The sequence below is a fragment of the Semicossyphus pulcher genome, unplaced genomic scaffold, assembly GCF_022749685.1.
Source record: "Semicossyphus pulcher isolate SPU_LCO1_2020_fin unplaced genomic scaffold, fSemPul1.0.p SCAF_6, whole genome shotgun sequence".
Classification (NCBI taxonomy): Eukaryota; Metazoa; Chordata; class Actinopteri; order Labriformes; family Labridae; genus Semicossyphus; species Semicossyphus pulcher.
The window spans coordinates 3,445,791-3,465,319 of record NW_027211737.1 but is presented as its reverse complement, the minus strand read 5'-3'; the positions used below and the strand labels follow the sequence as shown (position 1 = coordinate 3,465,319).

General features: G+C 43.8%; 1 protein-coding gene across 1 annotated transcript in view; it reads right to left on the bottom strand.

The window, feature by feature from the left end:
- nr6a1a (nuclear receptor subfamily 6, group A, member 1a) overlaps positions 1-19,529 on the bottom strand; it is a 78,638-nt gene that overhangs the window by 25,977 nt on the left and 33,132 nt on the right. The window contains exon 3 of the mRNA XM_069683656.1: positions 7,975-7,998. Coding sequence (XP_069539757.1) covers positions 7,975-7,998 — 24 coding nt within the window. The remainder of the gene's footprint in view (positions 1-7,974; positions 7,999-19,529) is intronic.

The window sequence follows — 19,529 nt, the reverse complement described above, 5'->3', positions numbered from 1 at the left end:
CCAGGATGCGTGGGAACCATGCTTAAAAGTAAAATCCTTAAACTACTCTTTAACACTGATGGGGGGTGTCTACAACATGCAGTAACACCTTTCCTTAGGCTACATCAACACTAATAGGTTTTGGTTTTAAGATGCGGAACTGCCGAGCATCCCAGCTACTCGGTTTTAAAGCCCCTAAAACACAGACTGTTTGAAACATAACCCCTGACCGGGTCAGCAGCATTTCTGAGCGTACAGGCAGACACTTTTGGTTTGGACTTTTGTTGATGTCTTAATGGCCACAAAGTGTCAAAGTGTCCTTCCTTAATCCGTCAATGTCCCATCCCATAACTCTCTGGAAGTAAACAAAAAGCAGAGAACAATTCTGTTAACTACTCGCAAGCTAGGTGTACGCGAGTGGTCATGTGATATGCGTAAAACTATAAAAGTAATTATGTACAACATAATTTGAACATGAAAACGTGGCAGAGTGGACAGACCCTGAAGGTGCTTATGATTTCGGCTAATATTGGCACACAGCAAACCTGGAGCCATGGTGCAGCTGCGTGTTTTGACTGTGAAAAACTTCAAACATAATGAAGCAAATAAGTTTTAAACAAGCTTAAATGTATGCTGACTTACTAAGCTCTTTCAAGGAAAGAAAACCTTCACATAACAATGTGGTGATGTGGTGGTGGATGTTTAGCAGCACCACACTTCCCCACCAGAGGGCAGTATCATACAAACATAGAGCCGCTGTGAGCCTTCTGCTGGCAGACAAAGAAGCAGATAAGTCAGCAGCATGAGCTGACTTGTTCACTCTCAAATACCACCAGCTGATCAAAGTGGCGCAGCGTGCGACCTGAGAGGCAGCACAGCAGCCTTATAATCTATAGATGTGGGCCAGCAGCTTTAATGACGGAGGCTGCTGAGGGGGCTCCGACTCCTAATCGTCTTATCTGCTGCCAAACAACCAACACCACCTTTGATGTTGTTTGATTTCTGTGAACAGGAGCCGCTTCTCTTCCAGAAGTTGCTCACTATTCTGGATCAAACTACAGATTTTGCAACAGCTCTCAATAGGCAGTTCGGCTTTCGTCACAAAACACTACACCTCCACTTTTGAGAAAGAGAATCATGCTCATGGTTTCTGCGACTATGTTTGTAGAAGAAGCAAAGATCATTGTCAAATATTTGTAGGACTAGCTGTTCAATTGTACAAAAAGATGGTTCCATCTCCTTTAAACAGATCAAACAATTTCAGGCAAGCCCGAACAAAAACACTACAATCAGGAGACCCCCCCCCGCCCCCCAAACATGCTATGAAGTCTCTACACACAGCAGCTGATGCAGGTTTCTCTGTACCGCTGCAAAGTGTTTTCCCCCTGTGTTATACTTGCAGAGTTCAACACTAACCATGCCAGATGGCCACAAAAAGTTCATCTGTGGCCACTCGATATGAAACCCCCGGCCCCCCTGTGGCCACAAACTTGTATCAGTCTAAATTTAACCAGTGCAAATTTTCCGTTACACAAACATCATGATTGCTTGGCCCTAGCATTAGCCACAGCTAGCTGTTTTCTGGATCTTGAACTGCTCCGACAGCTAACGAGCTTGAGCAGGTTTAGCCTATACACACACTTTAAATGTTAATAATTGGGCTAATTACCAAAAGGTACACTCATTCTGCTTATTTCTTTTCATTAATTAAAGTTTGGCAGTAAAGGAAGGCCGGGTTAAGTTGCGTTAAATTGCCGTTTCAGTTTGTTACATTCTCTGTATTGTTGTACTTTGGCCAGCGTATCTTGGTGGACCATTGGACATGTGCTTAAAAACATTAGCATCATCCCTGATTTAAATTGAAAGCTATTCATAAATTTCACCGAAGTGATATTTGAGCCAAGCAGGCCAGGTATGGTCTGAAAGAGAACTAGTTAAATGCAAGAAATGTTGAAGGTGAATTTATAATATGCTGTTAGTAAAACATAATACCACAAATAGTTCAACTCTGGCCACCAAGTGTCATCCACCTGTCGTCCGACAATTCTGCTCAGTTTCACAAACATCCAGATTCCGTCAGCAAACCCCATGCTCCTGCTCTTGAACTGCTCCAGCAGTGTAAGAGCTCGAGCAGGTTTAGCGAACACACTTTCAATTCCAATAAATGGGCTTATTATAAAAATGTCTTTTCATTTATTGGAGTGAGTGGCAGTGCAGGAAGCTTGTGTTATTTGCATTAAACTGCCTCAGTTGAGCGACCTGGTGGCCCCAAGGACAAGTTCCTAAGAATAATAAGGGATTGGTATTCAGCGCAGTTGTGATAAAAAATTAATATTGTTTAATAAAGGAAATGTTGGGAGGTAAAATGATTGGCTGCTGCTGGTAAAAGGAAACATTACTAAGGGTCATCTGTTTTGGGTTTTTTTGGCACTATTAAAGATGAACACATTTTAGCAATTTACTGACAAACATGCAAAACATGAGAGCAAGAAATAATGATACAATGAGATGTGGGTGCATACGTATTTGTGTAAGGTAGTGCCAGAAGTGTAACAACAGATTTCAAATGTGCACGTTTTCCTTGTATCAAAGGATAGATGTGTAAATAATTCAATGTTTCTTGGGACAGGTTGCATGCCATAAAGCCACAATCGGACAATTATCTGACTTCTCCCCATGTGCATTTTACACGAGTCAGAGACAACAACACCTAGCATTTCTCCGTCTTTCTGCTGCGTCTGTAATGACGGGTTAGGCTGGCAGCAGGGTGTCTGCTATGCCTCCTCCAAAGAGAACTGCTGCTGCAGCCCAAGTGGGACAGGAGCCTGTCAAATTACAGTGGGATCCCACCTCACTTCCCCACTCCCTCTTCCCTCCATCTGTCTGCTGTCTATCTCTGCGCTGCCACTTCTTTTGTCTGTCTGTCAGTGTTAAAGTAGCACAACTCATTGTATGACCCTGAGACCCACAAAACGGAAAATGTTCTCAAATCAACATGGCCGCCCTTGCCCATGCTCCCGACAACTCTTAGACCAACATTGCACAGAAATGTGTTTGTGATGCTTTGAACGCATTTCTGGAATTCCCTCAAAGGAAGTTTCTCAGAGCGGCAGCCGTGAGTGAATGTGTCCCGTGGTGCCAACAAACGGGGGAGTCTGGATGTGCTGCATCCTGATAAGTGTTAAATGATAAAATATCTAAGACTAAAAGATTGCCAACCTTCAGCTGCTTTGAGGTCCGCACTTCATCTGCGTATTTCAAGAAAATGTTGGAAAATCTGGACTTTTAATATGTCATGCTGATAAGAAGTGATGGCGCTCAGAGGCCATTTTCTGCAGCGGGTAACAATAGAGGTCCCTACAGTATCGCCTCTTTAGCCCTTCCCCTCCCATATCCCTCATCCCTGCTTTGTCCATATCTAGCTCATCCCCTATTTCTCTCTCATCCCCCCTCATATACTCCCACCCCCACTCCATCCCACTCTATCTCTTAACACCCCCCACCACCCCGCTCTCTTCTCTCTCCTCCTTTTCTGTCCAGCCCTCCTCTTCTTGCTCCAGAACTGTCAGATGGCATTAGCTCCTTTCACGCTCATGGCCTGTAGGAATAACAGCCGTGAACCTCGCCGAACAGCGCCATTCTCCTGCTCCAGTTAGCTCTCCACTCAGCACAGGCTGTTGCGCAAATACCAATGTTATTCACGTTGTGCCCCTTCGCTTACACAACATGCCCCAGTAAAGGGCAAAGTTAGGCAGACGCAAATCTCAGCGGAGAAGGTCATGGCGCTGAGTAAAGATACGCGTGTATTGTATAACACGGTCATGCTCGCTCATAATTATCAGCTCGTCCCCCTGACTCAAGGATCGACCCACAGCTTTTGCTAAGATCTGGCTCACGTGGATCAAAAACGGATCCACTTCTTATCTACTTATGGAGCCACAGGCCTGAAAAAATTTGTTAAATATATCGTGCTCAGCTTATTTCCCATGAAGTTTGAGCTGCAGGGCAAGTTGTGGTTGGTATTAAAAGCCCACTGTGACCAATAAGCTGGAAAATGTGCAGAAGTTTTTATTGTGTGGAGAAACAGGGTAGAATGATCCCGATATGGCATGCACACATGTAACAGATGCCTCATACAGGCTGCTGATCCTCATGCCAAAGCCTGTCCAGTAGTGATTGTGTCACTATCATTAAGAGTCTTGTATTATCAGTCTTGAGCATATGAATTGAAATCACAAACAGACATATTTAATGGTGTGCAGCACAGAACACCACAAAGCATCAGAGCCGAGCCAGGCCAGCATCCCTCAGGGTGAGAAACAGAACACCTGAAACTAATTTAACCCAGTTGGAGCGGAGAGTTCTACTTGTAGCTGTTGTCACTGTGTCCACACTGATTATCAGTCAATTTCATCTCATACTTTGGGGGGTTTGAAACAAGTAGCATGGATAATTACATTGATTTTGTTTGAAGGTTAGCTCAACATGCTTACTTACAGACTTACAGATCCTTCTAAGTGAGTCCAAACAAATGTAGAGACGTTGGACTGTGGTTGAAGAGGAAATAACTATTACTGAACTGCAACAATGGATTCATACTTTGTAATATTACACATATGAAGTTATGTTTGCATGTTAGAGGCGACAGAGACGCACTACAAACACATGCTTGCGGGGGTGATCTGTATGGGCGACCCAATTATCAGTTTGACAAGTAAGCACAGATAGATTAATACAAATATGAGCAGAGTGTAATTTCTCATCACTCTGTGCTCGACAATCCCAGCATGGAAGGAAGGCTTAGAGGCTAATAATCAAAGCAGATTAGCCCAAGCTGTGATAGATGCTACGCAAGTGTGCTAATCATCCGAGTGATAACCATGAATCATCCAATCACAGTCAGAAATGAGCAGTGTGTTTCAAATTACGATTTTGATGGAATGATCTCTGTATCAGCGTCCGATCAAAGTGCCTCTCTTTGACTTCCATTCGCCTCCTCCAGCCCGCGTCGCAGTAATTCCTCCGTGTTAATACAGAATGTGTAAGTCGGTGCATATTAAGTGCAGCGAGGAAGGGTGGGCGGAAACGCTGGAGCTTCAGAGCACCGGTGTGACTGTGATCTCCGGCCTGCCTGCCCTGTGATTTAGCCTTGAAATGACAGACTTGCCCCTCATTGGGCTACGGGTGGAGAGCTAATGACATGCTGCGTGGGCTAACATGACTATTAGCCCACTCTGAGCAGCAGGAACTGACAGGAACACAATTCTGTCATTACGCCCCGAGGAGACCTCTAATCAGGGAGGCAGGGACAGTAGGAGAGGCCGGTCCCGCTGGTGTCGGTGAGGAGACAAAGACGTAATAGACTGACTCTGTCTTACCTCAACCTTAAGGAGGGCCTGCAGCTGATGTGCCGTGTGTCTTTCAGGTATAAGGGCTTAACATTACGAGAAACTGTAATGGATGTCATTTCAAAGCATTCACATTTTAAGTACATAAAATGCCAAAAAGCTTCAAAAAGATTCCAGAATATTTGATGTAGTCGCTCCTTCCTACACGTTTATTATAATGAGCATGGCAGCATATATTCTTTCAACCATCTCTTATTTAATGTGCAAAATAACTTAAGATTTGTCTGTCTGCTGGCAATTTGTTCACAAGACATTTAACACTGGAAAAACAGTTATTTACACACAGTGTTTAGTTGCAACGAAAACAAACGTAAATCATTGATTTATCTGCTTATTATTTTTTATCTAAAACGAGAAACTACAGAACTTTTACTTGAGTTTGACTCGTGGGATCAAACCAACCAGAGGCGTGCTGCTTCAGCTGTGAGGCGCCTATTCAGGTCTTTGCATGGACTTTTTATGAAATCCCGCAGTGCTTTTGGTCTGAACACCTTTACAAATGAAAAGCTGAGCTCCTAAGCAACAACTGTTTCAAGATTCAATAAAATGCACTTTTTTCTTCTCAATTTGTTTGGTAATATCAGCTAACGTTAGCTTACTTTCGATTAACTCAATATTTCATTTATTCACTAATAAATATGTTATATAGTCTCAGTGAGACTGAAAACTGTGAAAAGAAATCATCAAGATATCCTTAAAAAGTTGATATCATTAAATGTCTTTTATCTCACCAAGTAAGACCACAGAAACCATCACCTGCAAATGCTCACTCGTCTTTGCCTGCTTGCACTGATGAGGCTGAAAATGACCTTCAAACAGAGAGAGACATACAGCTCCGGAAACATTGAGAGCCTCTGGTTCTACTATTTATAGGTTTGGGTTTCTGTTAAATTACCTTTTGTTTTATTGTAGACATCATTTCTCCAAATCAAATATTCTCATTGAGGTCTTTTATTTGCAGAAAATTACGACTGGTTAAGAAATCAAAAGATGCAAGAAATAAAGTTTTTCAGTCCTCAAATAATGCAAAGAAAACAAGTTCATGTTCATGTTTAAACAACAGAATGTTTTAAGTCAGGAAGAGTTCACACATCAGTGTTTGTTGGAATAACCTGCTTTTTCATTTCAGCTCTCATGCATCTCTGCATGCTCTCCACCAGTCTGTCACAGAGCTGCTGGGTGACGTGAGGCCGCTCTTGGACAGTCACAAGCCATCGAACAAAGCAGAACTGCACCCTCTTCCTCTTGATCACATTCAGGAGGTTTTCAGTGGGGTTCAGATTTGTATTGGGCTGGCCATGACATGAAGAGAGAGATGCTGATTTAAGGACAGTTCGGAGTGGTGTCTTAATATTTTCCGGAGCTGTATGTTGTACCTGCTGCTCAAAAAGTATTATAATGTCTGTTCTGAAAACACAGTACACATTTTATGGCTTTGAACTGCTTTTTGGTGGATTTCCTGCCAGTGACGTCCATATCCTTCTTGTAAATTAACCCTTTTTCCTTGTGCGCATATTCAGATAAAAATGTAAGAGTTACAGGGTGTTATATGAAAAGTGTATCAGAGTATCAAAACAAAAAACTATGTACAAAATGTGTCTCATATTAGTAGAACACCCATTCAGCCCAGTTCCCTCTTCCAGTACCGTGCTGCATGAACATCAACATCATTTCTCCACATACCCGACACTGTGTGAAATTTCCTACCGCAGTAAACCTCACTCATCTTACACTTCAAGCGGCTTAAAGCAAACAGTGAGAATTATTAGAAAACAGCACAGAGGCAGGTTTGCCCAGGAACATTCCTCCCTGCAGTAAGTGGAACACAGGAATGTGACAAACCTCCATGCCGTAGCCCACAGCCTGTATCACTGTGTTAATCATACAATATAATCAGCACAGGCACATACCTACCGGTCTGGGTGCCGGGTTGAGACGCTATAGAAAGAGTCTGAGGAGTGACCTGCACTTCACTCCTGTGTTTTAAGCCAGATGTCCCTACTGAAGGGGATGTTGGATATTGCACTGTTCCTTTAAACATGTATTCACGTTCATGACAACCACTAAATTAATATCTTCTCATATTGGCGGGAGAGTTCTGCACGGGCCTAAAGCTGACACCCAGTCTGGATTGTGTACCCAACCAGACTAAACCCAAATAGTTCTGCGAAATGTGAGCTTCAAGCCTCACGCCTGAAGGTTTAATATTGCTTTCTTTTATTTCTGACCTTTAGCTTAGCAGGTCAATTCAATGCATGGGCTGTACCTTGTGTTTCACTCTACCTACTGGGCATTGTGCGTCTACTTACTACAACACACTTCAGGCTCTTTCACACATGCACTCCTGACAATATACACAACATTTAAAGACAGTCTGGCCCTGACATGTTCCAGAGTCACCCAAAACCGAATATCGTACACACGTACAGCTTCCTGCTTCACCACTTATAGTAGCAGTGTTTGCTGCTGGCAGGACCAAGACAAAAACCACTAAACCGTTTCAATCTACTGAAGAATTTCTTGTCTTGACTGATAACCTCCATCAAACTGCACTTCATAAGATCAAAACTCAGAGTACTCCACTTACCTAGATTACTTTCATTGATTGCATCTGTGGAAATAGAAAGCAAAACCCTCATCAATAAGCATGATAAATAGAGCTGGAATGTCAGGAGACATTTTAGCAGTGAGGCCCGAGCCTTCGTCACTGGTAATGTTATGTCTCTGGTCTGAGTCAAGGCAGTCAGACAAGCTGAGGCTTGTACTGCAGGAAGGTACAGGTATGCATACTGAACTTAGTGCAGGGTTGCAGTGTGCTGCAGGTAATTCACTGTGAGGTAGGTGCTTCTACACAAATGTAAAATGTCCATTCACAAATATCCAATTCTTTGTTTGTGCTTTGGAGGAAGGAGGATGGTCGGCTGGATGTCCCGGTCTATTAACTCATTTAAGTCTCAAAACAACAAACACATTTTTCATTTGTGTGTTCATGTGTGTTCATATGTCCACATTCTGAGACGTCTGCCTTCACACCAAGAATGTGGAGAAGAATTAAACTTCACATCTGGTGCTGAGCGTGAAAAGTTTACATACAGTCGTTTCCATGGCTATACCACTGGCACCAGACTGTTGTGATTCAATGGTCATACTTATCGATACATAACGTGATGCATTATATTTCATATGTAACCGACTTCATGCCCTCGTCCTGCAGCATCCCATACAGATGCACAAGCAACCTTCAGCATCTGAATGAGAAACACCAGTCTTCCGACTAACTGGAAACTAAATCTATCCGCTTCAATATTTCTTATCTGATCGGCTTCTCAGGCTGTCCAGCATGTGGGAAATCAGGTGACCTATTAGAAGGACAGATAAAGTGCACTTGGGGTGGTGGTCAGAGGCAGTTGATGGGTCAAACAATGCAGGACTTTCAGCCAGAAGGCGGGTGTGTAACTCCCGTGTGAAACAAAAAGTTCAACATTTAGATTTTAAACTTAACATGATGCGTTTCCTAAATGTAACCAAGAACTTGTTGTGCCTAAACTGAAGCAAACAGACAGGTTCACGTTGCCTGCATGTTAGAAAGGACAAAATCAGACCTGAAAAAGATGCTAAAGGGTTCCTTACAAAGGAAGATTGTCATCTGTATGAGATGCCAAAGACCAACGCTGTGTGCATTGTTTTGTCTGTACGGTAATCAGGGCCTACTTGTACAAGAGAGCATGCTTTCAGCGCCCCTCCCTGTATAAATAAAGCTTATTATAATAATATAAAGAAATACGTCAGGTCAAATATAGCGGCAGGACATGTGTGAATATTTAACACTGGTAAATAGATGTCGTAAAAATTGCACATAACAGTCTTGGTTGACTTATCAGATTAATCTAAAGGCTGCACAACCCCTGCCCTCCTCATCAGCAGCTCAGCCAAATGCTCCTGACATCCTCACACCGAGCGCCGAGAGCGAGGCAGCCTTACGAGGCAGAAATGGTGACATCACCCGAACAACAGCTAAACAAAATAGGCCACAGCTGTTTGCTTCTTTAGGCTACAAATTAGACTCAATATGTCACACAGCATCACATCACAGGGGAGGACTGCAGGAAGAAGCAGTGAGCCGTCTCCGCTCGGACGGAGATATCTCTTTCTGCGTGCTTACTTTTCTCCGCTCTGTTTTCAGACACAGATACAGAGATCATGCTAATTTGCACTAGATGAGGAAGGAGCAACGGAGGGTGTGTTGGTGAGGAGTGGATGAATTATGGAGGGATTTAAATAATAAATGCTCCCTCTTCAACCAGACGAGAGAGTCTTGAAAGAGGGGGGTACTCAGGGAGGTAGTGGGACACTTTGTGGAAGCCATAGACTCTCTAAAGAGATCTGGGGCATATGAATTATACCTTACCGGGTCCATTATTGCTTATCAAAGCATCGGATGAATTATTCTGTGGGGGCCCTTTCGCATGTGCATACAACGCTGCTATAGTTCCACTTCAGCAGGAAAGCAGAAGGATGGAGCGACGCTTCCATATGCACACATATGGAAACACCTGGGAGGAATCTGTTAAGGTTCAGTGTGTAGGCATTGAGGCTTCATGTATAAAACAGCTCGTGGAGCCTTTAATGATGCAGACATGATATTTATGCCACATGACTGGGGAAACACAGAATATGTTTCCTACATTCATCCTCTGAGATTAACTTGCAGCAGTCCTTGAAAGGTTGAAGCCAATCCTTGGACAGATGACACAAAGGGAGAAGAGAAATGGGGAAAAGGGGAAGGGAGAGGGTGGGGGATCAGTCGTGACAAGGGAGTGACCCCCCATGAGTGTTTATTCACAGACCTCCACTTAGAGACTGCAGTCTAAAAATACCCCATCCAGGCGTGGTGGGTAGGCTTCCCCATGAAACTGACTCAATATTTCACTAGCAGCATGTGGGGAGCATCTAAGAGAGTATCCGACTGAATAACTGTTACCAACAGCCTTGTCTCTTATCTGAGTCTTTGATTAAAACCGCACAAGGCGATCAACACTCTAAGTGACCTCCTGAAATCCAGTTACTTTGATGAAGACCAGGGCTGAATGCCGGTCAAACACAGTGCAAGTGACCAGGTGAGCAAGGAAATACATTGTGAAAGTCAGCACGGTTCAGCAGCCCACTGTTACGTTTTGTTTTCCACAATTGTTTGAATATTCTTCTTCTAGTTCTGAGAGACATCGGTTAGACTCTGGGTGAGTAAAACTGCAGCATATTTGCCACCACACATTCCCTCCACATTTGTTCACTGCAGCCACTAGTATTGTAATGTATAGTTTTGTGTTAGCTATACACAACACCTGCAGTGCAACAAGTGCACAATATCTCCACTGAAACCAGCTTGTTACTGATGTGATATAAAGCCATTAACAACAAGTCCATTTCAGCTTCACCCCCATCCTGCCAACAAAAACAAACTGTGGCAACAAACCCGGGTCGCCCAAGAATAAACTACTGCAAGAAACAATCATTGTAGCAGAGTTATTTCTTTTATAAATATAATAGATATGTAACGATGCCTTCTGTAAAAGAGACAGCTTTTTAAAGAAAGGTAAACTTCATTTGAATCTTGACTGCTCAGAAAGTCAATCTGTGTCTGTCTCCCTCGAAATGACTGACAATGTGCCCCTTCCCCCTGATAGTGTGTGATACTTTGAATTAGGATGTGGACTAAAGAAATAGTTCCATCTATTGGCAAAAAGCACAGTTGTTTGTTTCTGACTGGGAGTGGAGTTTCAATACAGTGGCATTTAAAAAAAATGCTCTACAACACCTGTGAGATAAGACCAGAGCCCCTTTCACACTGCCAGCTCAAGGCGGGATTATTACGTCTCTGTTAGGTCTCGTCTTCAATACAAAATGCATGAATGGTGCCGCGAAGTCGATCCGCCTCTGAGCCGGCATCGGAGGTAGCAAAAGGAGGCGAAACAGCATCGGTGTAAACAGCGGCGCCGGCAGGGCTGAACAGTGCCGTGTGTGTGTGTGTGAAGCATGCACGGTTTGTTTACACCTTGCACATGTTTTGCTTCGCCGGAACACTATGTAAAAACACACACTAGGGCGGCTTTACGCCGGCGTTGCTTGGTCCAATGTAAAAAGACAAAGGCAGCATAGCGGCGGAGCTGCGTTACAGCGCTGAGGCAGAATTGCAATGCAAAAAGGGCTAAAGTATAGCTCTGGGGTCTGTGACGAGCCCGGTCCGGAGGAAAAGGTTAACTATGTCAGTTTCAGTTAGAGGTGAGATATCACAGGGCTGTCAAAGCTGAACTTCATATTTGTCATCACATGCGCTCAAAAGCTTTCAAAAGCCCCCACGTATACCTTTGCTAAGAATTCAGCAGAAATCTAGCTGTGTTACTGATGATGTTTGTTTCATGATGATGATTGTCAAGATTTTTCTGATTGACACAAATTTTAAGAATTGAGATTGCAGTAAAAAGCCAGCAATAACCACATTACTTAAGTGTAAGTGTAAATGTAGTCATAGAGTCTGTGTACTTTCTGCAACCTGCAGGCTTGTAACTATTAGCTTTAATATGTAGCTAACAAACACAAAGACAGTGAATTAAATGCTCGTAAATAAATGGTAATCATCCATTTAAAGTTTTATTCTGTGCACCTAGACTTCAATGTTGTTTGATGTCTAAGAGGAGTAAGACAAAGTAGAGCAACTGTAGAAGCAGCGTGTGTCCCAGCATGTTGAGACACCTCCAGCACCTCCGCTCTGTTTGTGTTTGGTCTGAAGCTGCAACAGGATCTGAGGCCCAGGCCGAGGATGTCACTCCTCAGCTGGGTCTCCTGGGATGTCCTCCCACCATGAGGGGGGGGACTGGGAGTGGTGGGGTCACTTCAGCGACGTTCTTGCTTACCCTGCAATCACCCCCGCTGGGCCCATCCCAGACACCCAACTCCTGAGAAGCCGCAGCACTCAAAGTGAAGGTCAAAGAGCCGAGGAGGACACATCAAGGCGGTGTGATCAAAGGCCGGCAGCACCTTCTGTCTGCTGAAATCTGAGCCCTTCTGATGTTGTCTGCAACTCAATTCTGAAAAAATCCTGCTTTAACACTGAATACAGCTCGTCTCCTTCAGTGCAAACCAAACTTTGCATCAGCTGTGGATTAAACCTGATTTGTATAAGAGAAAGGACATCAATCTGATCCGGCATCATTCTGATACTGATTGGGAGATCAAATATGAAAAGGGAGAGAAAAATTAAACGAGAGCCTCCTATTCAAAGTCCAATACCCCGTCATTTACATAAAGTATAATCCCCACTCCACATATTTTGACATATTTATCCAGGCCATCCGATGCACCTTGTTATTTTAGTATCTGAGGCTTTCTGCGGCACAGCTCTGAATGACAGTGCTAAAAAGAAGGGAAATATTTTTTCATTTAGCAGGAGTTTGTGAGTGTTTCATCTTATTGCTCAAATGACGGCTTTTAATGCCGCAGCATTCATAACCCGTGCCTCTTATCACAGCTCCCTCCAACACTTGATGGAATTTGCCATCGCACAATGGTTGGAAAATACACTTCAAAGGCAAGACGCATCTAATCTCCTCCACTCTGCACATTGCAAATTTGCTGTGATAATAAGATCCTGCCTTCCCAAGCGTTCTTAGGGATCTGAACCAAGGATGAGAATTTCATCTCTCTCTCTCTCTGCTTCTTTCTATCTCGCTCTCTCCCAGTGTGCCATCACAGGGAGGGGGTGGGGATGGTGGTGGGTGTGGGGGTTTGTGCTGCAGTTTGAAAGAATCTCCGCAACAGCAATACTGCATATCTGTGGAACCCATCCCATCCTTATGTAAAAGCCCTATTTTACCGTTTTATTCTACACACACACACACACACACACACACACACACACACAAGAAGAGAGGGACACAACTGACAGCACAGCACAGTGACCTAGTTTCCATGTGGCCCAGAAAGATCAAGCATGACTCCCTCAGAACTGCTACAGGCACAAAAACCTGGTTCAGTGCATTCAGTCAGGCCAGTGCACATCGGCGGGCAGCCAACCTTCCAATCACACTGCAACAGTTAAAGAGCCGTCGCTGCTTTAACTACAGCTTGCAATGCGGAGATGCACCGCCGAGATCTTGAAACAGCTCTGCATCCTCCAAAGTCACAAGACAAGTGGAAGTGCAGATGGGGAGGTAGGGCAGGAAGCCCTGCAGGTAAAGTTGTGTGTTGTGTTTAGTCTGGCGGAGGGCAGGTTGAGGACAGGCTTGTCATCGGAGGCACAGCTGCAGGACATACTGCAACAACACCCCCTCCAACCCCCCACTACCCGACTCCCTGCGCCCTACATACACCACTCCACCCCCTCCAGGTTATCTGTACACATGGAGAAGGTTATGGATGGAGATGCTATCACAGAGAGCACATTAGCACAACAAAGAGGTGTTTTAGAGAAAGGCCCGCCAGGATAATTAGCTGATGCCGCACCAAGATGCCGTGTTCGACACAGAACAACATGCTAATGTGAAGACACAGTTTCGAGTGTTAAAGGAGGAGATGCGATCTGAGCCACGGCCGTACAGACTGTTGTAGCTTTTATCAACTAACACATAATAGGAACTTTTTAAACTTTTAGAACTTGAAGGAACCAAACTACTTTTTGGGATTCAGGTGGGAAGATATATTAATCAGGTGGATGCTGGGGTAAACTGCTGGTCAGACAGGAATCCAAAATGTCAAATTATAAAAAGCTTCCAACAAATGCAAAGCTCTCTGAAAACCAGTGTAATACAATGAGATACTCAATGAAAGATTTAGGTGTATTAAACTCAATATCTAGCTGGATTATTGCAACATAATTTAGCTGCATTATCTTCACAGTGCTTTTATTTGTTTGAGCCTAAATCGTCCATTTTAAGGTTATGTTTCATTTTTTCATTTACATATTTTTTTTTTTTATTGACAGATTTGATTAGATTCTTCTGCACACTCATTTTCTAGTATTACTGTGGATTTGAAAATATTGTGCAACTGTTTATTTGGTTAATTCAGAATTAAATCTTTCAAAAGAAGCATTTTGTGGACTGTTGGAGTTTAAACATCCAGATGTCCTGCTCCCTCAGCTCTGTGCGCTGGAACTAAACCAACCAGCAGTTTGCAAGATAGGCGTGAATCGCTGTTTAAATGGCTGCATGCTAACAGGAATATGGTGGAATAATCATTTGTATTTTGAATAAGGGAACAAAAACTCATATTTTGTGCATTTCATTTAACGTTAGTCATTCCAAGTCTCTCATGGAAGGCATGATGCTGCCACATCAGTGACTTCAGGGGAGCTGGAGGATTAAACAAGCAGCCACTCCAAAGCCTTTCATGTACTGAACACAACGATGGAAACAAAAAACAATATGATCGCCCAAAATATGTATACATTCAGATTGAGTCTGACTTTAACAATTGTGCACCACTTCACTTCTGTACCACTACTCCATGATAGAAAAAATGCTGGAGATGTCAGAGTCACTGACAGCAGAAAACAAAGTAATGTCACTTAAAAAAATCTGCCTAAGTTGGTCACACAGAACAGGAAGTTGGGATCTGTACGGGATTATACAGAGAGAGAGATGGCGGGATTTAGGTGAGGAAATGTCATGTTTAGCTCTTCAGATAGCGAGGGGATGGTAACTCTTCCGTCCTGACATCCACGCAGGTATCTGCTTTACTATAATATCAGTCTTGCTGCGACGCAATCGTTGGCAGAGATGTATTTAGTTAAAGCCAAACAAAAGGCCTGTGCAGCAGCGTGTTGCTGAGCGTGGAGCGCTGCATGTTATCCAGGTCAGAGTGATCTAATCAGGTGTGAATGAAAGCACTTGGCGGCGCTCCAGGCCTCACAATGCCGTCATCACTTAGGAGGAAGGACAACACACGCACACACACACGCGTTTGTTTTAATGGTGGTGTGAGGACAATTTAAAGCAAAAATTACTTCCATAACAGTGTAGCAACATGACGTGTTTTTGATGGACCCTAAAGAGATCACCGACGCCGAACACTGAATTTTAACTGAACTTTGTTTCTCTTAGTCAGCAGCAGATGGATGCACTGAAAAGCTCAGGATATTCTATGAATTCAAATGCAATGTTTTGGGTAATTTCAGTTTTTATAATTCTTTAGATGCTGAGGAAAGACTCGTCCAGGCTTAAGACTGTGGTTGATTTTTCTATATTAGTCCTGAAGTTTCAGCGCTGATCCAGAACAAACTGTTTGTTCTGTATCAGCGGCTTTTTCAACAGCTGTACAAGAATTAATAAATTAATAAAACTATGAACAAAAATCTTGTTTTGATTTAAAGATTTCATTGAAAAAATATTTAATTACATAATTTTAATTATCAAAAATACACCCTTTCTGCTTCCATCATTGAAATACCTGAAATCTATAAACGACAAATATTTTCACTTATAGAATTTAACACCTGACACAAGACATCACCTACTGCACTCTGAAGTCCGTTCTCCATGTATGTGCACTGGTCCTTTTTGTGATCTATACAGTGGACACTGATTTGTTTCCAAACTAGTTAAGGTGTCAGGAAATCCTGCAGCTAGGGTGCTGGTGTTGAATTGAGATTAACGGTGAGTTCTTTCAGCAGCTAATTTTGAAAATAGGCTTCTCCAGTAACCATCAGCATCATTATTTAATATAAATTTAAAAAGGATTTAAACAATAATTACAGCCATCCTAAGCTGCCTGCGCTCGCACCACATACTGTAGAACACCCCATGTAACGTCACGTAATGACATCATCTATAAATGTAAAATGTCGTGACAAGAAGGACGGAAGTGTTAGGCTTCTGTTGCAAAAACAATGACGTCTCAAGCTATTGTACTTTTTCATTTAGTTTGATTTAAACAGGGTTATGAAACAGGGTTTATTTCCTTACTTCATTATCAATTAAACTACCTTTTCAGCATTAAGGCCTGAATCAATCATTTACAGACATTTAAGAGGTGATGTTTGAAAACTGAATAATAATTTAAGTTTCCATAAATCCACAGGTTTCAAACTTAATATCCTCCGTGGTTCCTCCAACTGTCCGACCGCAGCGGTGAGAAGTCCAATAAAAGCACAAAACTCTCAGGATGTTGTTTTTTTTCCCCGAGCAGTGTTAGACAAACTCCACCCAGAGCGGCAGCCATTCAATAGAGAAGCCTCCACTTTCAATGGGCTGAGCTTGGACCAATCACAGAGCTCCCTACCCCCCTCAGCTCCCAGGCCTTCAGCCAATCACAGCAGCCCTCCCTCCACACATGACTCTGTGTGCTGCTGTCCATCAACTGCCTCATATATAGTGCATGCAAGAAAATGTGGAGCAGTTCAATAACTTGCGTCGTAGCCAGGCTCTTGTGTGTGTTTTTGAGTGTGTGTGTGCGTGTGTGTGTAAGAGAGGGGGAGGGCATGCATGCGGGAATGTGTGTGCTTGTTTACCTATGTTGATGCACGCAAGGAGAGAGAGGGAGGGAGAGAGCGAGGGAGGGAAAGAGAGACAGAGAAAGAGAGAGAGAGAGATTTGTTAGGCACTTGTATTTGCAAACTACTGGCTGAGTTCCAACTAAAGACAGGGAGATCAGACTGAAAGGCTGTGTGTCAGGCGTGTGTGTATCGGCAAGTGTGTGTGTGTGTGTGTCTGGGAGAGACTGGCAGACAGACAGAGAGAGAGGAACCCGTTCAACTCATTCAGAAGCAACTTTTCAGAGTGTCTACATCAGGTTTCTCCCCAATGTGGAAGCTTTTCGGTCTCTATTTTCTTTTTTTTCTACCATCCAATCACCACAGATTCAGCTGCTGAACTATTGGCTATATTTTAGGTGAGTATTTGAACAAGTCTTTTCATTATTCAACTTTGTCTTTACTTATTTCTACTAATGTATACTCGTACGTGGCTTAAAAAGCTGCTGGTCCATTCCATAACTGACTGAAAAACTCAAAGTTTGTCGAACGTAAAATAAAAATGTTTTTTTTTTGTATAAATTTGTATTTTCAAGTTTTTGGTTCGTGAAGTTTATGCTCGATTTAGTTAGTCGAAAAGTGTGTTATTTATGTGTGTGTGTGTGTGTGAAATCAGACAGAGGCTCTGTGTGTGGGAGAGTTTTGAAAAGGATTTATGTGCTAAAGAGAGAAAGAGAGAGAGATTGTGTGCACCGGACAAAGTGTGCCAAGTGCGAAAAGTGTGTGTGCTTGTGTGTCATTTTTTTCTAAAGCCTGCTCTGTGGGAATGCGGACTGCGGTAGCCAGTAGCGATGTTTGACTGGGAGGAACTGAGCCAGACAGTAGACAAAAGCGAGCAGGGCCGTCCAGACGGGGCAGGTCAGCCATTAGGGGCTGCAGCGGAGGGACAGGTCAGCCAGCTGCTGCCGCGCTCTGCGAGGGGAGGGGATACCCCGCCTTTAGCATGAGGGTGAGGGTTAGAGTTGCAGTGAAGGGTTAGGGGTGACCATGCTTCGCTTCATGACCTCGTCTCAAAGAGCTCACCTTGCACCTCTTCCACTTTGATTTTCAACCTGCAAAGCCAGGGATTCTCAGACATCAGCTGAATGAGCTAAAAATATGATCCTCTTGCATCATTGTGAACGTCTTTCAGCACTTGTTTGAGTAGAAAATGTGTGTTTCGTAGGGCGACGATGGTTCCACATCAAAAATTTAAAAAGCTGATGAGTTAAAAAAAGGAGGAAAATGCAGCAAAGGAAGTGTAAACGTAGGAGGAGGTTAAATATAGACATCGACAAAAGAGGAAGAACAGGAGACTGTAATTTTCACAGAGGCTGTTTTTCTCTATTCCCTTTTTTGTTGGCTTGCGTGGGGGTCGCTGGGTTTGGAATGTATTTAGTGACAGGAAATACTGGCTGTCCCTATATTTTGTTAAAGCTTTTAATCCACTGCAAAAAAGCTGTGTGCTGAGTGCGTGAAGGAGTAACCGAGAAAAACATCGGCCCGGATCACAGATGTACAGCGCGGCTGCTGCGGCAGTCAGGAAAACACATTCACAGACAGCGCGAAGGCTTAACACCAGGGCGAACAAACAACACAGGCATAAAGTCTCGGGTGATATCGGGGTGCTCGTGATGACGAGAAAAAGCAGCTCTTCAAAGCTAAACACAGCTGGCAAAGGAACTGAAAAACAACTGTCATCACTTTCAAATTCAGACGGACCAAACAGAAACAGCAGTCCCGGCCGTGCTCTGGTAAACATTCATTAAAAAACACTGAGTGTACATGTAGCCTGTCTGAGAGCCTCAGACCGAGTCTCTGAAATGCCTGTACATGTAGAGTCTTGTTACAGATACGCATCTGAGTCCTCAACACCGGCAACTGAAGTCACACACTCCATAAACCGATCAACACGGCCGTCACTGAAACACATGCTCCTAAACTTCAGCCTGCATTAAACCGTGTGCTGCGTCTCCACCGAGACAAAAACGTGCAGTTCTCACACAATCAGTGACAGCACACACTTTGCTGATTATTTAAGGATTACAGGAAGCCAAATTCCTGATAACCATCACACTCTGTGGAAATGAACTTCAGGAATTTAATTTTTCTCTCCTGAAAAGGCTACACAACATTTCAGAAACCTTGATGGCTTTGGGACGTCCAGTATCACTTGTTGATCAGCAGTTGCGTAAGTGGCTCCTGTGACCGCGCACCTCGGCCCAGTCTGACCTGAGCCGAGGTCTGGACGGACTTTGGTCCCAGGCCTGAACCTCTAAAAGCCCCCTTGCACCCCCTGCTCCCGCCCAGGCCTGTGTGTACCTGGATTTGAATAGAAACCAGACAGCGATGCCCCCCCTCCTCTCCTCCTCCTCTGTCACCACTCCCGCGCGGGACAATGAGGATTTGTTAGTGCTCAGCCGCGAGCCTGCTGACACAAAGCGTATAGCCTCCCAGTCCCCGGCCCTGGAGTGTAGCAAGCTGAAGCGCAGGCGGGCAGGACACCAGCAGGGGGGCCCGGGGTGGGGGTGGGGGTTGGGGGTAGTGGGGGCAGTTTGCAGGGGTGGGATTAGCAGACAAGAGCTCTGGGTTGGGGGATGGGGGCCTGAAATGAACAGGAAATTACTGCCTTTGATGAG